This window comes from Erythranthe guttata, chromosome 3, assembly GCF_056151865.1.
Source record: "Erythranthe guttata isolate IM_541 chromosome 3, IM_541, whole genome shotgun sequence".
NCBI classification, from domain to species: domain Eukaryota; kingdom Viridiplantae; phylum Streptophyta; class Magnoliopsida; order Lamiales; family Phrymaceae; genus Erythranthe; species Erythranthe guttata.
In genome coordinates, this window is record NC_142535.1 from 2,381,488 (window position 1) to 2,400,529 (window position 19,042).

Here is a 19,042-nt window from a genome sequence, read left to right on the forward strand (position 1 = left end):
TACGATCAACGTTTAGCGGAGGGAATAAAAAAACAGATAAAAAAAATCTCGAAAAAAAGTCAATGCCGGAAACCGGCGGCGGAAAAAGCATACGAGGAAAAAAAATCAACGTCGGAACCCGGAGGCAACAAGATAATTTCGGAAATTTGTTTTTTAAAAAAAAAAGTCAAAGTTGGATTTTTGTGCTCAAAATTGATTAAATTGAAGTTACAATTAAGAATTGTGTGTAAAGGGTTGGGGGTAATTTTGTCATATACAGTAATTTTTCATTCATTTATATTACATATTAAAGGGATGAGCTTATTGGTCAAAGAAATATAACCCCTGAACCTAGAATAATAAAGATGGTTTGTAAGAGAATTACGCACAAAACCGCATCTTATAATTTGAGTAAGAAGTCAAGCAAAGCTACAGTACGTGTTGGCAATAGACTTACATGTCACTATCTAGATGATGCATCCAATAGAACCATAAAATAGCGAAATGGTCCAAAAGGTAGAACTATAGGATCACAAATGTCCCGTTGAATTCTTTGTAAAAATGTTGGGGTATCGCTACCAATTTTCATTGGAAATGGTCTTATAATCAATTTACCTTGTGAGCATGCAATGCACACACATTCCTGGGGCAAAAATCATCTGGTTCTTTAAATTATGCCCATATGATTTTTTTATTAGGGTAAATAGCATTAAACCGCCTAAACTTTGTCTTTTTTTTTGCGGATTACCACCTCAATAAAAACAAAATTTCGATCCCATCCCAACTCAATAAGTTGTGCCACGTTGCCCATTTTCAAGCTAAAATGAGCGGAATTGGACACGTGCTACTTCGAGGGGTTTTTTGTCTTCTCAAGTTAAAAAAAAACCTATTTTAGCCTAATTTTCCCTAATTCATTATCTCCCTTCCTCTTCCAACAATCTTGTTCCTTATTTCATTCCTCTTCTAGCCATCGTCCCCGATGCGTGTATAATTTTTCCAATTTTCCCAATTTATCACCATTTCCTCTTCTCAATTCCTCTTTTAGCTCTTCCCGAGCTATCAATTAGTTTGGTAGTACCAGAAATTGTACTAACATTTGTCTTTGCCCATATCAAACTCGAGAAATATTTTTTATCTCTAATAATTGTATTGTGTATTGTTCTACTGTCAACCAAATAAATGTCTCAATCGTTCATGTTGCTCGTGAACTCATAATTTTCCATTTTTCTTTTCTTTTAAATTCCTACCTGCTAGAATGACTGAGGCATGCATGGCATACAAAATTTTAATTAATTATATTATCTTACCTTTAATATTCCTCGTGAATGTAGGCATATCCGAATAAAAGAAAGAGAACCAAATTTGGTGTAAATTATTTAACCAACAAACATTCACGATCGCTAGTGCATGTAGGCTTTCAATTTTATGCAAATACCGAATAATGAGGTAGAGAAAGTCGTGCTGACAAAATGTTATAAATCTACCAATAAAAACTCAAGCAAATCAATAATATGGAAGATAAGAACATTTTCATCTTATTATTTGTTGTATTCTCAAGTTTGTCTTAAATCCATTACAATACCATCTATTCATAGTTCTCAAAAAGCATATCGAATATATAAAGTGTTCAAAGTTATACGACAGTAATATAATTACGTTGACTTGTCAACAAATCAAACAAAATAACAAAAGTGAACGACAGTACAATTACGTAAATGTACTGTCAACGACAGTACACTTACATTAATGTACTGTCAACGTACAATTACGTTAATGTATTGTCTGTGATCGTATTACAGTATAATATTGTTAATGACAGTACAATTACGATTAACATTTAGCGGCGGGAGTAAAAAAACGGATAAAACAAATCTCGAAAAAAATTCAACGCCGGAAGCCGGCGGCAGAAAAAGCATACAAGGAAAAAAAATCAAAAAAGTCAACGTCGGAAAGCGGCCGCAAAAAGATAATTTCAGAAAAAAAAAAGTTTAAAAAAAGTCAATTTTGGATTTTGTGCTCAAAATTTATTAAATTGGGGTTATAATTAAGAATTGAGTGTAAATGGTTGTGGGTAATTTTTTCATATACTTTAATTTTTCCTTCATTTATAATAAATACATAGTAAAGGGATGTTCTTATTGGTCAAAGAGATATAACCTTTGAACCTAAAATAATAAAGATGATTGGTTAGAGACTAAATTATGCACAAAAACCCCATCTTATAATTTTAGTAAGAAGTCTAGCAAAAGCAACAGTACGTGTTGACAATAGACTTACATGTGACTATCTAGATGATGCATCCATTAGAACCATAAAATAGCGAAATGGTCCACAAGGTGGAACTATAGGATCACAAATATCCCCTTGAATTCTTAGTAACAATGTTGGGGCATCGCTACCAATTTCATTGGAGATGGTCTCATAAACAATTTCCCTTGTGAGCATGCAATGCACAGACATTCATGGGGCAAAATAATCTTCTGGTGCTTTAAAGTATGCCCATATGGTTTTTTTATTAAAGTAAGTAGCATTAAATCGCCTAAATTTTGTCCGTTTTTGCGGATTAGCGCCTCAGCATAAAAAATAAAAATAAAATAAAATAAAAAACTCCGATCCCACTGAAATTCAATAAGTTGTGCCACATTGCCCATTTTCAGGCCAAAATGACCGGAATTGGGCGTTGCACATGCGATTTAGAGGGGTTTTTTTTTTCTTTTATAAAGTTAAAAAAAACATATTTTAGCCTAATTTTCCGTAATTCATTATCTCCCTTCCTCTTCCAACAATATTTTTCTTATTTCTTTCATCTTCTAGTCATCGTCCCCGATGCGTGTATAATTTCCCAGGTTTTCCCCATTTCCTCTTCTCAATTCTCATATTACCCAGATGAAAAAATAAAATATCCAAGCACAATTATGATGATGTGTCTGCTATTAGTTTGGGCAATGTGAATCTTTTAGCGGGAATTATTCTTCGGGACAATTTTACCATATTTAGTAAAACAAATTAAATAAGGTTCATGTTTGCAAGGATTGAATTTCACCAACGGACAAGTTGGCGTTATTGTTCAGCGGAAAGTGGATTGTTCGAAAGAATCGAAAATTGCTGAAGCACCAATGAATCCGTCGTTTTTTATTATTCTTGGATAATCGTAATATTGAAATTGGTTCACCTGATCACGGAGTTACTGTCGGAGTCTAATTGTTGTTGTAATTGAATGATGGTCTTGAGATTTAAATTGGGTTTTCTTAACGTTTAAGTGGTCAACTTTCTTCCTTTATTCTTTTCATTTGTAATTTTTTTTCATAACTGTGTTTGGATTTTGCTTGGAAAGAAGAGGAGTAGGAGGAACAAGAAGAAAGAGGAAAAAAAAAATGGACGAAATTTTGTTGGAAGAGAAAGGAGATTCAGTATAAGGATTTGGGGAAAATTAGGCTAAAATAGGGTTTTTAACTTGAAAAGAAAGAAAAAAGAAAAAAAAAATACAACCCTTCTGGTCCATCACAATATTTGTTTCTTTAGCGCTTATAGTCGCATAATCAACCCTGATGAGAAAACTGGGAGTTTCTCTTTAACATGCTTCTGGTATGAAATATTGGTTGTAATACAAAGATATTTCATATTACACTCATTCATAGTCTCGATATGAAACCCATTGAGACGTATGTCCTTAAACTCAATAAGTTTCTTTTGGATTATTAGAGTACAAAAACTTCTTTAACCAAAATATTTGTTCCACGGGGCAAAATATATTAGCTCTTTCGGAGCCATCAATTAGTTTGGTAGTATTTGAAACTGTACTAACATTTGCCTTTATCAATACCAAACTCGAGAAATATTTTTGACCTAAAAGATATGTGTGTTTTGTTCCACTATCAATCAAACAAATGTCTCCATCGTTCAAGTTGTTCACAGACTCATGATTTTCCATTTTTCTTTTCTTTTAAATTCTCACATGCCCGGAATGATTCAGGTTCTCAGCAATTCATGGCATACATAATTTTAATTAATTATATGATCTTACCTTTAATGTTCCTCGTGAATGTATGCACATCCGAATAAAAGAATGAGAACCGAATTTGATATAAATTATTCAATCAACAAACATTTAGGACAGCTATTGTATTCAGGCTTTCAATTTTATGCAAATCCTTACCGGGTAATGAGGTAGAGCAATTCGTGGTGATAATATGTTATAAACTTACTTAAAAGACTACTCAAGTAAAACAATAATATGGGAGATCAAACATAAGGAGAATAAAATATTTTCTTCTTATTCTTTTTTGTATTCTCAAGTGTGTCTTAAATCCATTAAAATACCATCTATTTATAGTTCTCAAAGAGCATATTAAACACATAAACTATTAACGAAACCGTCTTAAACTGTTACGTTTTGACTTCCACACTGAGAGCACATTGAATGCATTCATAAAATCAAAGATGTAATTGCTCATGTTTTCTTATTTTGGGTCAGCATGAAAAATTATCAAACTAATCAAAGAGAAAATAATTAATTAATTATGACTAATGTTACTAAACATTAACTTGTTGATATATGATGTCTAATATGAAACAATTTTGCATAAATCATCATTAAATCAAGAAATCATACTCCAATAAATAAGAAAAAAAAAAAAAAAAAAAAAAAACTTCATAACAAAGCAATATGATAATACACTTCTAACAAAAACTACTTTAAAAGCCAACACTACATACCATCTTAGTATTATCCGATTACGACGAATTGGTACCTAACATCTACTATTTGAGTAAAAGACTAGGGTTCGAATCATGCATGTCACCTACTTTCTCAATTCGTAACACGATTTGAATTTTGAAAAAGAAAAATCCAAGAAAATTAAACAAACATCATTTAATCATATTACATATACTCCTTTTTTATGCTACTCTTGTTTTTTCGTTTAATCAAATCATACCATTAAAGTTTGCCTCGCATATTCACCACCATCAATCCTCAAGTACTAGTGAGACTAAACTTTGTGTGTAGACCTCCGCTTCACGATTACGATCACGGTAAAAGTCAACGGTGTGTTGTCGCCTAATGCAATTGTCTCTCTTATTGTAAATAAAAAAACCCGATCCGCATGTAAACAGAACCTCGCCACTTGGCCAAACAAACAACGGGGTTACGTAATTAGTAACGGATTGATAAGGAATAGTGACGTATTTAGCCCAAGAATCTTCCACCCCATACTCATTCCAAATCCAGACGTCGAACGTATCAGTCGGAGAATAGTTGGAAAACACGCAAAGACATCCTTCGAGAACTCCCAACCTCGGATTGTAATAACCCTCCATACAACTAGGTTGTTTTACGGTTTCGAAAGTCTCACTCTTCAAATCGAAACAAACAACTTCCCATTTCGGATCCTTTATAAAATCGCTTATCCAGTGAATCTTCCCACTCACAAACTTGGCTGCACCAATCAAACATACGTCGAGTTTATAGAAAAAACTACTAACTCCCCAAGAATCGGCCTTTAAGCTATACACTGTTACGGTTCTCGGAAAAGTGACGTTCGAACCAAACACTAATGTGAGATAACAAACGGCGCAAACCTTATAATCGCCACTACTCTCGTCGAATCCAAATCCGTATGCACTAATAGAACTGATATTCTTCGGGAACATCGCTCCGGTAAAGAAATCAGGCAATTCCTTGGACTCTCTTGTCGAAGGATTGAACAAGAAAAACCGACATGCGTCGACTAGAACGCAGATCAAACCGTTGCAAGAACCGACGATAGCTATATCATTCGAACTATTCATCGGAACGAAATCGAATGAAAAGGCGCGAGTGACCGGTTCGGTCAACAAGGAGGACAGAGAACATGCCTTTAGTTTGCCTTTACAGGCTAAGATGATTCTTTGGTCGGCGAAAGATTCGATCTTTTTCGAGCGTTGGAGATGGGTTTTGATGAATTGTTTGCTGGAGATCAATGAACGCCATGATAGGGAAACACACTTGAATCTCGATAGAGATTTTACCGGGAGTCTGTACAATATTTCTTCGATGATTTCTTGGGGAAGATGATCGGTGGTATGCTCAGCCTTGACGGTCTCCATTTGCTGCGGCGGCGGCGGTGGCGGCGGTTGTTTACGAGTTCGGCCGTACGAGGAAAGCCACCAGACTAGGGTTTGAGGTTGTTGTATCTTACGAGAATTTGGTGTTATATTTTCTGAATATTACTTTTGGCTCTCCCAATTTTTTTGTAAATATGTGTTTAGCCCCTTTATTTGTTTTTATTTTTCTCCATAATCTTATATAAATTATAGATAAATATACCATATTTAATATAAAATATAAAATATAAAATAAAATGGTTAAAACTTGTATTATTTTAAATAAAATTTATGAATATTACTTATTTTTTAATTTTTTTATCAATGCCTTTATAAAAATAGTACGAGATCGTGCCATGAATTCCCGAAATATTAAGTGCAGTACATTATTAGAATAATTTGGATTAATTTAGAAATTTTGTGATGATATAATTATAATATATATGATATTTTAATTAAAAATTAGTAATATAAACTTATTTTTTGTAATGTTTTGTGAACCTAAATTCTGATCCTGGTTCCGCCCTTGCTCTGATTCACCCCCAACGCAAACAGAGGACTACTCAGCCACATGGATATAGAGGACCCAATTCATCAAAACCTCTCATTCATCGGATCATAAAACGTCTGCACCATCCATATCACCGTCGATTTCCCGAACCCAATTCCCCCGACCAGTGCACCGTCGACCCGCTCATAATCGTCAAGCAATTTTCTTGAATTTTTTTGGGCCGCCGTTGACTATCAACCCCCAGAAATTGCGTTATTTCCTTTCAAAGCCCCCCAAAATTGTGTTCTTTCCATTCATCTTGTGGACCCTATTATCAGCCCAGCTACGCTACTTGACGATGGTATCAACCGATGGGAATTGATTAGTTGTCGGTCGGAACCGGTTGTAAAGCGGAAGAAGAGGGAGAATGGGCACAGCCCCACCAGCAGCCCACGTTTCCGACCCGAAAGGGATTGAAAATGAAAGAAGAATCTGTGTGCATTATCCAACATCTCCTCTTCCCTATCTCTCCCTTTTGTTTTACCGTTTTGGGGGTTTTGAGATTTTTGTTTCGTATGAGGAAGAGTTTATTGCAAATACCACCCCTGTGAAATTGCGAATTGGCAAATAATTCCATGTCAAAAAAAAGAAATGAGTTTTCTTCCACCATCTTCATCTTCGTGCGGCGGCAGCGGCGGTCATCCTTGGAAGCTTAGGTTTCTTCGAAGTTTTCGGGCCATGATTGATCAAAATTCTCAGAGAATTGGAGATGGCCATGTTTCACAGGGGTGGCTTCTTGAGGAAGATGAAGACGGATGAAGAACGAAAACGGATAGAAAAAAGGGTAAATAGCATTAAACCACCTAAACTTTTTGAGTTTTTGCGGATCACCACCTGAACAATTTTTTTTTGCACAACTTCACCTATACTCAATTAATTGTGCCACTTTACCCTTTTTTGCCGGTTTGCAGGTCAAAATGACCGGTTCTCAACTCATGTGCGTTGCACATGATAAATCCAAGGCTATTAACGTCTTTTCCATTTTAAAATGGAATAAATGTTAATTTTAATTTATTTATTTTATTTTATTTTTGTTTTTTGAAATGGAATTTTCTTAAATAGAATAATTAAAAAAATAAAAAGAAAAAGTAAAACGTCATCTTGTTCCCAGCAACTCAGCCTGGATTTTGAACCCATGGCCCGAAAACTCCGAACAAACCACCACGGACATAAACACTTTCTCGCTTCTGCAATTTCAAGGATTACCACTGCCGTCGCACCAATCTCACCACCCACCGCCCACCTCCGCACACCCGATCTCACGGCAGAGCGCCGCACACCTTCGCCGCGGCATGGGGCGGCCTCAATTGTGAGAATCTTCGTTGGAAGAAGATCTAGTCGATTCGGAGGAAGAAATCGAGAGAAAATAGTGTTCATATAACCTCAATCGGGGAAATGGGGAAATTAAATGAACATTTTAGACCTAATTTTAGGTCCAATTTCAGTCAAGATGGCGGCAGATCTGAAGAAGATGTGGTGGTGGACGTCAATGGCGGACGGCTACCACTCTGAAGAACAAAAGTAAGAGGAAACCCTTGCCCAAAATCCACTCTGACAATACCAGAAGATCGTCAATGGCGGACGGCTATAGGAAGCCGGCGATGAGCCTCAATCAGCTTCACAGCCGATATCTCGTCGACCTCTCTGCTTCTCAACCTAATAAACCCAAACCAAAACCAGGTAAAATTTTAAAATTTCTCATGTATATATATGCATATCTGTAGTTATATACGCGAGTTTATCCTTGCCCTAATTTTTATTTCTATTTTTTTGGCGTTTGATTTTTGGAAACCTTAGTCGATGATGTAATCCAATCAACGGTAAAGCCCAATGAGAGATTTGACGATGTTCCCCGATTTGACTTCGGTACTCCTTCTCCGCCTGTTCAAGGTATTTTTATTTCCTTGTATGTATTTAAATTAAGAATTTCGTTTTTGTTTGAGGAAAATGAGATATCTTTTTTTGTATTAAATTGATGCACGTAAAGTGAATGATGAAGAGCCTGTGTCAAAGATGAAGGAATCATCTCCGTGCTTGTATGGTGGCTTTTCCGACTTTGATTCCCCTTCTTCCGTTCTTGGTATGTATTCTGACCTCTCTGTAATTTTAGGGGAAATAAAATTGCAGCAGTAGTAGCTATGGTGGGCTGGTGAACAAGGCTGATGAACAAGACGAAGACCTTTGTTGTTTTTTTTTTTCTTTTTTTTCTTTTAATTTTTTATTTATTCTATTTAACATTTATTCAATTTTAAAAATGGAAAAGACGTCAATAGCCTTGGATTTGTCATGTGCGACGCACATGGGTTGAGAACCGGTCATTTTGACCTGCAAACCGGCAAAAAAGGGTAAAGTGGCACAATTAATTGAGTATAGGTGAAGTTGTGCAAAAAAAAATTGTTCAGGTGGTGATCCGCAAAAACTCAAAAAGTTTAGGTGGTTTAATGCTATTTACCCTATTCATAATGCCAATAATATCCCAATGCAAATCATAGTCAACAAACAAAGTTTTATTTCATTGAACCAGTTATCAATAGATAATAATAAAACTAATTTAAATAAAAATGGGGCTTAGGCTACTATTCTAATATTTATTCGATTACGCAAATTGATTGATAAGTCAAGATGAGCGCCCGAATAATTTCGACTAGTTCATAAATTCTAAAAGGAAACTACGTAGAATTAATTTCATAAAATTTATCTATTTCATAAGCATAATAAGAACCTATATAAATTCTAAACTATAATCAATTCTTAATGAGGGAAATGATTCGACTTCAACTTAAACAAATAAACTAATAAAAATTCTAAATTTAATCATACAAAGGCTATAATCATGATGAAAAATATAATTAATTCTCCTAAAAACAACCAACATAAATAAAATAAATAATTCAAAACTTCAAGACGACCTAGAGTAAACGTAGTTTATCTCCAAGTCATCACGTTGGCTTTTAAATTTATTCCAACTCAAAATATGAAAGTTGTAGATCTATTCGTTAGCTTTCTATGATATTTCAAATTGCGTAAATGAAATCTCCGATGAGAAGTTTATTCTTGGATTTAAAAAAACAAATTATCGAGAAGGGTGCTAGAAATTTTCAAATGAATGAGATTCGGTTATCGCGATGAACTTCTTTCTTCATCTTCCTATATATCATTTCTCGGGATATATCAAAAACATATCAAATGAAATGATCGAATTCTATGATTCGTATGAAAAGAAATGTTGCAGAGAATAGCTAGAATTCAGATGATCTCGTCCGTTTCAGTTGGTGCCGTGACTCATACATCGAGTTTGAATTCAAAAAACCGGTAATAATTTCCTGCAAACAAATTAAACAAAATATCGCAATAAATTCCCTATAAAGAAAAGAAGAAACAGTTGGATGAATATATCTACGACGAAGATTCACGTCCAATTTTGTTCATATAAGCTAACCAATTAATTTGTTTTACTACTATCATATTTCAACTTACTCACAAATTAATATTTGTTATGAAAAAGGTTTGGTATCGGTAGCGGAGCCCGCATAAGACCATTGGGGGCCATGCCCCCCAGCCCCCCTAACATTACTCATATCTCTATTAATTTATATATAAATATTTCTTTTGTACAATAGCATTAACAATCCCTCTTCAGAATTTTTTTAATGCATTCACCCCCCAAACTTAAAATTCTAGTTCAGCTAACGTTTTGCATGATGCTCGCTAACTTTGTTTTCGTGCCCCGTCTACTATTTTAAGCAATATGAATACGGGCTAGAAAGGAGTGGATTCCAAGAAATCAATATTAGCAAAAACAAAATTTGTTACGATACATGTTTTTAACAAACAACTCCGCAAAAGAAAAGTTGTAGGCGGTAATTCGCTAAAACAAATTGAATCATACGAAATTTCGCTAATAATAAAACGAAGAGTGAACATAGGAGCGTTAAATACACAATAAACCCCAAAATAAAACAAAAGTGAAGCATGCATAAATTTAAATGGTAAACCACAAAGTGCAATAACTAAACATATTCAATCATGATGCAGTGTGCAAAATATGTTGTGGGAGGGTGCAATGGACAAAATGTTACCATAAAAAAATTAAATTAAACTTACTAAGCTTTAATTCCTAACACATACACCAAAACATAGGGGGGGTGTGGAAATCAAAGCATTATTACTTTAATATTACTTACAAAATTCACAACATTTATTTAATCAATATATGATGAAATGAAATTTACTAACACTATCCTTGGAAACAATTTCTTTACATTTTATTTCAAGCAAAATTATGGTCTATGTTTAACTGGAGGACTAGTGTACAACGGTGTCAACAAAAATATAGTACCAAAATGGATACAAAATATACAATAGATATTTGTTTTTATACAGTATAGTAGAACCGCGATAAATTAATAATCTGCCTTAAATAATAATTTCTCATGGTTCCGACTCGGTGACAATGTGTTAAATATTAGTAATATACATATATATATATATATATATATCAAAATTCAAATTCCAAAATGATGGTAATAATAAAATTCCAATATCCAAATTAAAATAACAAAGGGAAAATACCTTTCTCTTCCTCAGAAATTTGTTTGCTGTCTTCAGTTGCAACACACGATGCTCCAATTGATTTATGTAAGCCTACAACATAAATTGGCACTTTTTAGTTCACAATTAAACTAATTAATTACTTTGCTCAAAAAAGAAAAAACAAAAAACAAAAAACAAAAAAAAAAGGGAAAAAGGGGATATGCCTCATGTAGTTAACCGGATACATAATAAAGTAATATCATTATGCCTAACTGGGTCAACTCAATGGGCCTATAATTTCTTAACTTATTGGGCGACAAACTCAATATTGAAGACCACTACCACCGATGCTTCAAATAAGGTCGCAGATATCTCAAGGTCATCAAGCTCGTGAGCCAATGATCCACTTTGTTCTTCCAGCTCATCATACTTCAACTATTTAATGTGATCTAATTCTAATATCATCATCAAATAATAATAATAATAATAATAATAATAATAATAATAATAATAATAATAATAATAATAATAATAATAATAAAGTAATTAATGCAATATTAGAACAAAATATTTAAAAAAAAACTATTATTATGGAACAGAGGAAATATTAATTAGTGGACAAGGGCATTTTAGTGTAAAAATATACGTTTACCTAAATCAAGTCACACTTAATGATTAATCCTTGCGCAAAGCTAAAAAATAATAGTTATAAAGGAACGGAGGGATTATAAGATTGTAAAACGATATTGTAAATAATTAAAAAAAATACCGAACAATTAGCAGTACGATTAGTAGGGGATAATTAAAAATAACGAAATTCTTAGATTAGCAGTACGATAATTAAAAAATATTGAAAAGAAAAGAGAGAAATTAGTAGGGGATACACCCGATCCAATGGGGGGCTGCACCTATGTTCGGGCCGATTTCACACCGTTCCGACTGTGCGCCACCACACCGAAGATAATGTTTTCCCCCGTCGAGGCATTCCCTGTACTAGAAGCTCTCATTATCTGTCTCTAAAATCACTTGTCACGATGAATCACAATACTAAAATTAAACCATACAACGGAAAAAAGATAATGAAAATAAAAATGATCTGTTTTTTTTTTCGTTAATCAGTAATAAATGAACTCGTATATATATCTAATTATATATATAAGTGCACATAGTGAACTGTCACTCCCAAACTGCACTGCAGATGTAAACTACACTTGGTTAACCCTAACCTAAAAAGCGTTGGCAAATTAATCAAACGCTTCTATACATTTATCCATCATCCAATACATACACATTATCATAAATATGATGTTTATTGCATTTAGCACCTTGATTTATACTGAATTGCTAAAAAACTCATTATGTTATAAATATTATAGAAAAAAAAACTCCTATAATGGATTTTTTTAACACACAAGTTCAAGTTTGCTATTGAAATTGAATCATAGAGAAATCATATCTCAAACCATACCACCCGTGGAACAAAACCCATGAATCACTTTAGATTTTGGTTATCAGACGTTGTTAAGATAATTAAAAGTTCGTTTTTGCCATTTTAGGTAAGTTTTAGAAAAAAAACATAGAAAATTAAAATGAGAACTCCGTAGATTGGGTTGTTCCCAAATTGCGAGATCTATTAGAATTAATAAAAGTTTTTCATATTTATAATATGGGAGAGTTTTTTCACAATTAGAGTAAACACATGGGGGCTAAATGCAATAAACCCCATAAATATGGGTGTGTTTGAATATTTTGTACATGACATGAACTAATAAGAAGAATTAGAGTAAATTTCACCTACACCCCTAAGCTATGTTAAAATAACTTTAAGGTCCCTATAGTGTCGGTAATTATAATCACCCCCTGAAACATTGTTATAAGCCCTAACGGAATAATGCATTGGATAAGTTATTATGTTAGGGTTCTAACGGACTATTAGTTTCGGGCAGTGGTGGAGACAACATAGAGCTAGGGGGTGACATGGCTCTCCTAACATTTCTTAAATCCTTATTACTTTATATAATATTTATAAATTTCGTCTATGATATCATTAACGGCTCGGTGGGAAACAAATATAGTGCATATCGGTCCCCAAGACATGAAAACTTGGCTCCGGTAATTGTTTCAAGGGTGTGGTTGTAATTACCAACACCACATGGACCTTAAAGTTATTTTAGCATACATCAGGGGTGTAACTGTAATTTACCCTAAGAAACAAGAACTAACCTGTTTTCTAGCCCTTGATCGTGCAGCCGATTCCCGGTTCTTGATCATCCTTTTCTGCCTCTTTTCATCAATAAAAATGCGCTTGTTTCGACATTCGGGCCTCGAATCCGAACCTTTTTCCATTGCCATCGTTTCGGGGTTTGTTTCCTTATAATCAATATCCATCCTCTTATTCTCATAATAGTAAATATTATTATTCTCCAAACCCTGAAAATTTGATCCCATATTTTGCTGCTCCAATTTTATAGCCATATGTTGATTCACATTCGGTACCAAAGGCGCGGAATTACGAACTAAGCCCTCTCGATTTTCCCGAGCTCTTACGGCTCCAATTTGTATAAGAAATTCGTCAAGTGTAATATCCCCTCCATTATTTGAACTTATTTCTAATTGAGGCTGTGATAATGAATTAGGGTTTTTCGTTGCACTATTGGCATAATTTTGTTCGGCATGACGTATAGTTTTCTCGGCCGACGGAGGCGAATACGAAGAAGATGAAGAATAACTAGGGTTTTGAATAATTTTCATATCGGAATCTTCCGCGAATTTCATCATTGTATTCTTGATAAACTCATCAAGAGTAAGATCACAGTTTGGAAATGCCATGAATAATTATTCAATTTTGTCTAACGTCTCGAATTTTTTGTCAGACTCAAATCATTTCCTGGCCACGCTCAGGTTGTCTTAAAAAGAAGCTTGCTAATCACGTAACAAAGAATTAATTTTTTTTTTCTGTTCTTTTTTCACGAAAATGCATGAAACCCTAAATATATTATATATAGGTTAGAATCCCATGATTAGCACTATCTGTTGAGATTATATAGATAGTCCTAACTTAGATCCATGATTATCTCACCAATACGTCAACTGAAGGATAAACACCAATATATATACTTTTACTTTTGTATCTTTTCCGCGGGTTTCGATGTAGAAATTCAAATTCCGATTTTGGAGCAACTTTTTTCGTTCGAATTTCTGATTTTTTTTTTTTGGATTGCAATTGGAATTATATTAAAGAAAAATTAGAATTTCCAATCTAATTTAATTTTTGAAATTAATTCCAAAAAATTCCGAGTTTTTTTTTCTTTTCCAAAAAATAAACATATAAATAATATATATTATTATTTATGTTACGTAATTCAAAATAAACTAAGGATTTAATAATATTTATACTTTATGGACCATGTTAAAGACTTTCCTATGCTATTTGTCACCTAAAAACACCCACGTTTGTTATTTATTGTGCAAATAGTTATAGTTTCAGTTGCAAGTCAAAAGTCACAACCGGTAGTTTCAGAAAATTTCCGCTTAGTTTCGATTTTTTTTTTTTCGTAATACTGAAATTCCCGATCCTTTTGGAATTGAAATGAAGTTTTAGATTCCAAAAAAATGGAATTGAAACTGTAATTGATTTTGTACTTCCGAAAAATTTTGGAAATTTTTAAAAAAAGGCTAGTTTCGGCAAGATTTGGAACATATACCTCACATTTCCAAACTACTTGTCTTGTCCAGAAGAAAACATAATCTTTATCCAGTGTCTCATTGTTTCCGAGGAAGGCTAATCCTTGTTGTGTTTGATGTACGTAATTCGTGGAGCCGGTCTTCATTGAGGCACATGTGAAAGGAGAAACCTGAATCAAGAACCCATACATGCTTTAGACACTAGTAGGTTTCTTAGAGGTTGACTTAGACCTATTCTATCCCTTCTTGGAATCTCTCCTCAATCCTCTCACTCACAAAATACCTCTCCCTTTAAGTGCAAACTTTACTTCTGACATGGTAAGTGTTTGCTTCTCCATAAATCGAATTAAAACTTGCTTGAACTAATGTTGCATAAATCAATTTTAAATCTTCTTAAGGATCGCTTTCTTGTTCGATTGATCTGAGATGATCTTTGTTTTGAATTAATTTTAATTCACAACAGATCACCTAATTAGGGATCTCCACGTTCATCGCACCGGCCACTTGTTAAGTAATATTTGGCTCCAAGAACAATTTGTGAAAAATTGTGCTTGTGTGAACAGAAACTTAGTCAAACAATTGAACACCAAATTTACCGTGGTTCGACTCAATGAGAGCCTACATCCACCAAACTATCCGAGAACTATATATTGATCAAGAGAGTTACAGAATACAATCAATCCACAGTAATCTAAGACTAATTCACGGAGTATTAAAAAATACATACTAAAGAAAACCCTAAAATGTTTTTCTCTCTTCAAGTGTGTATCTCTCTTTCTAAATCTATTTTTGTAGCTCATTGCATGATACGGAAAGATTTCTACTGCAACAAGGAAACTTGCATGGGCTAGCAAACTTGTATGCGAAGTTTGCCTCACAAGGTAACTCCCAACTTCCTTCTAAGAGTGCAATCTTCTCCGTTGGATCTTCTTCTTCTCTTGAGCATATATTTAAGAAGTTGAATCATAGATCAACAGTGTTTCTTCATTCTTTAGAGTCTAATAAATCATACAAAATAACCAAACTTAATAAGGAATCAAAACTCTTAAATTCATTTGTCACGAAACCAAGAACCTCATTGGTTGTTGACCCCTATCTTCATTGCTACTAACCAAATCCAGTAAATCATCCATTTTTTCTTCGATTTGAAGAAATAATGGTTTGACGCTTTGAGGACGAAATTTCCATCGTGTATGTTGGTTTAAGTGTTAGGCCACTCACATTATCCCTTATGATGCCTAGCCATTTTGTTGAAGTTGACAACAAACAATATATGCGTTGGACAATACTAAAAAATAATTTGTAAACAACAACCAACTATATCACTTAGTGCAAGATTTTGTCAACCAGGGAAGAAAGGTACTACTGAATACTTTCAGTCTCATCTTTCAGTAGTACTTTGCACGTTCTTCGCCGATGTTGAAGTGGGGACGTTTATTGATATCAAAATTTGAGAAAAAATAACATATTAATGGCCTAATAAATTGGTTATTAATTTGGATATTGATTAGAAGTCCATAATAATTTGGGCTTTCTATCAAAATTTTGAGATTATATTATAGATCAATACCTCAAGAAAATTGGTGATTAATTTGGATCTCGAATCGAAGTCCGTAATAAACATAGGGTTTATATTGAAGTTCAAGAAAATTTGGATTTCACATGTGTTCTTATGCTTTTCAGTTAGCTATTTGAACCTAAATACAACCCACGTAAAGTAAATTGCAAATGTTCAAGTTATTTGGGTTAGCTATTTGAGCCTAAATATGGCCCACATAAAGTAAATTGTAAGTGTTCAAATCCACCGATCTAAGTTTTGAGGCAACAAAAGCTCTCAAATCTCGAGTTCTCGCCACGACGAAGCACAACAACCGTGGAGGTTCTGTATCTTCATTTAGGCACCAAATCCACAAGACCTAAAAACCCCCAAATCGATTTCAAGATATTCATACTTTCTTCCGCAAATCTCGGAAAAAAACAACGTATTCAATTCAAAAATAAGTTTCGCTCATTGAATTAAATTTAGGAGAGGAATCAAGGGCATTATTTAGAAATTCTAACCCATTTTCTCTTGATTAATAATATTTATTTGTCCCCATTTTTATTTTTTCTATAAATTCGATTTTTCAGACATTAAATTCATGGTGAACACACGCACACTGCACTAGGGGTGGTAAACGAGCCGAGCCAGCTCGACAAAGGCTCGAACTCGAGCCCGAGCACAATTTTAGTTGTTCGATAGCTCGCGACCTGCCTTTTTTTTTAGTTATATATATATATATATATATATATATATATATATATATATATATATATATATATATATATATATATATATATATATATATATATATATATATATATATATATATATTATTATTATTAACTAAATAGTAAATAGTCTATAATATCAAATATTTCTAGCATTTAAATAGAAACAAATCTATATTACTTAGATAATTCATAATAATATAAAATATTATTATAATAATATAAAAATTAAAAAAAATATATATAACTAGAGTTCATTATTTATTTTATAATATTTTTCATTTTACTAAAAAACAATTAAATGATTTTAATAAAAAATTAAATAATAATAATAAAAAAAAAAGAAAAAAAAAACCTAAATGAGCTCGAGCTCGAGCTCGTTAAAAAAAATACCTCAGTGAGCTCGAGCTCGAGCTCGGCAATATAGACTCGAGCTCGAGCCGGCCAAAACAGCCGAGCTCGGCTCATTCACACCCCTACACTGCACACATATACATAGTATAACTATGTGTGTGTGTGTGTGTATATATATATATATATATATATATATATATATATATATATATATATATGTGTGTGTTAAGGTTGTGGCCCTATGTGTTTGGGCATGTAGCCCAATCTCACTGTTACTTACACACACACATTACTAAAGAATGGCCCAGCAGTTAATAAAGCCCACTTGTGGGAATGGGCAGGAATGATTAATCTGAGCCGTTAGATTAATCCATTTGATCCTGGCTATTGACTCTTTCTGACTCTTCCTCTCCCCTTGTACTCTCCTTTCCCGTTTTGTGCCCTAAACAGCCTCTGTTCTTCCCGTTTGTCCCCTTCTGCTCTTTACTCCTTTTGCTCCAGCAACCATGGGCCAAACGTCGCCGTCCTTGGCCGTGCTTGTCCCATTGGTGGTCCCTTCAACGGTTACCTTTGTGGCAGATGTGCTCATATGTGATTTATTTTTCACCTCCTTAACTGGTTTCTTTTTTCCGCATTTTTTCCTCTTTTAGAGAACCTATACTGTCTCTTCTCCAAACCTCCCTTGTCTGGACCATCTAGTGAAAGGAATCTTGTGGGTTGTCCAGGACTTAGGTTCTTCTATCTGCAACTTTGTGTGATCTTGAGTGTCTTGACTGCTCTGTGTGAATCTGCTGGTTTTGATCTGTGTGTAAATACTTTTGCTGGTACACTGTGTGAATCTATGTGAATTATGAATGCATATCCTGTTTCTCCTATTGACGGAAAATGTGACTTATCTATATGCCAACAAAAAAAGAAAGGGATTTTGGTTAAGCAAAAATGTTTTTAAGCTATTACTCTAAACTATTAAGATACCACATCTGCTGCTAAGAAAGCTGAATTTGATGAACTTGCATATTCCTTGATTATCTTGAATTTAAATGATTTTGTGATTAGGAAATTAGGAAAGCAAGATAATGCTAAAGGCCTATGTGATAAACTGCAAGATCTGTACACTGAAACTTCCTTGCCCTCAAAAATGGTTTTAGTTGAAAAACTTTTCAGATTTAAACTGGATTGAAGTAAAGATATAGATGAGAATCTGGATATTTTTACAAAACTAGTTCACGACATTAAATTAATTGAAGATAAAAACATTGATGATTATACTTCTATTGTGCTTTTAAATGCTATTCCTGACACTTATAGTGATGTAAAATCTGCCATTAAGTATGGTAGAGATCAGGGTACTCTTGACACTGTGATAAATGGTTTAAAAAGCAAAGAACTGGATTTAAAAACCAATTAGGGTAATCAATCTTTTGGTGATGTTAACTTTGTGAAAGGAAAGTTAAAATTCAAATTTCAAAACAAGGCCTATTCCAGTAATAACAACCAAAATCAGTCTTTTCAAAAACCTAAAAATGGCAAGGAGTGGAGTAAGAACAAGTTCAAAGGCAAAAAATATTATAATTGTGGTCAACCTGG

At 33.7% G+C, this 19,042-nt stretch overlaps 2 protein-coding genes across 3 annotated transcripts; one reads left to right on the top strand and one right to left on the bottom strand.

Annotated features, from left to right (window-relative positions):
- Positions 1 to 4,682: 4,682 nt before the first annotated feature.
- On the bottom strand, positions 4,683 to 6,168 carry LOC105951016 (F-box/kelch-repeat protein At3g23880). The gene has a single exon (XM_012974408.2). It carries the CDS (start codon positions 6,064 to 6,066, stop codon positions 4,948 to 4,950), a length of 1,119 nt encoding a protein of 372 aa, XP_012829862.1. The 5' UTR covers positions 6,067 to 6,168; the 3' UTR covers positions 4,683 to 4,947.
- A 1,467-nt stretch (positions 6,169 to 7,635) lies between these two features.
- LOC105966940 (uncharacterized) lies at positions 7,636 to 8,900 on the top strand. 2 transcript variants are annotated; one of them, XM_088815394.1, is made up of 4 exons: positions 7,636 to 8,293; positions 8,411 to 8,503; positions 8,601 to 8,649; positions 8,724 to 8,900. In XM_088815394.1, exons 1-4 carry the CDS (start codon positions 8,188 to 8,190, stop codon positions 8,764 to 8,766), a joined length of 291 nt encoding a protein of 96 aa, XP_088671520.1. In that variant the 5' UTR covers positions 7,636 to 8,187; the 3' UTR covers positions 8,767 to 8,900. The 2 variants fall into 2 exon arrangements, with proteins under 2 accessions (XP_088671520.1, XP_012846968.1); XM_012991514.2 differs by having other exon boundaries at positions 7,661 to 8,293; positions 8,601 to 8,900.
- Positions 8,901 to 19,042: the final 10,142 nt, after the last annotated feature.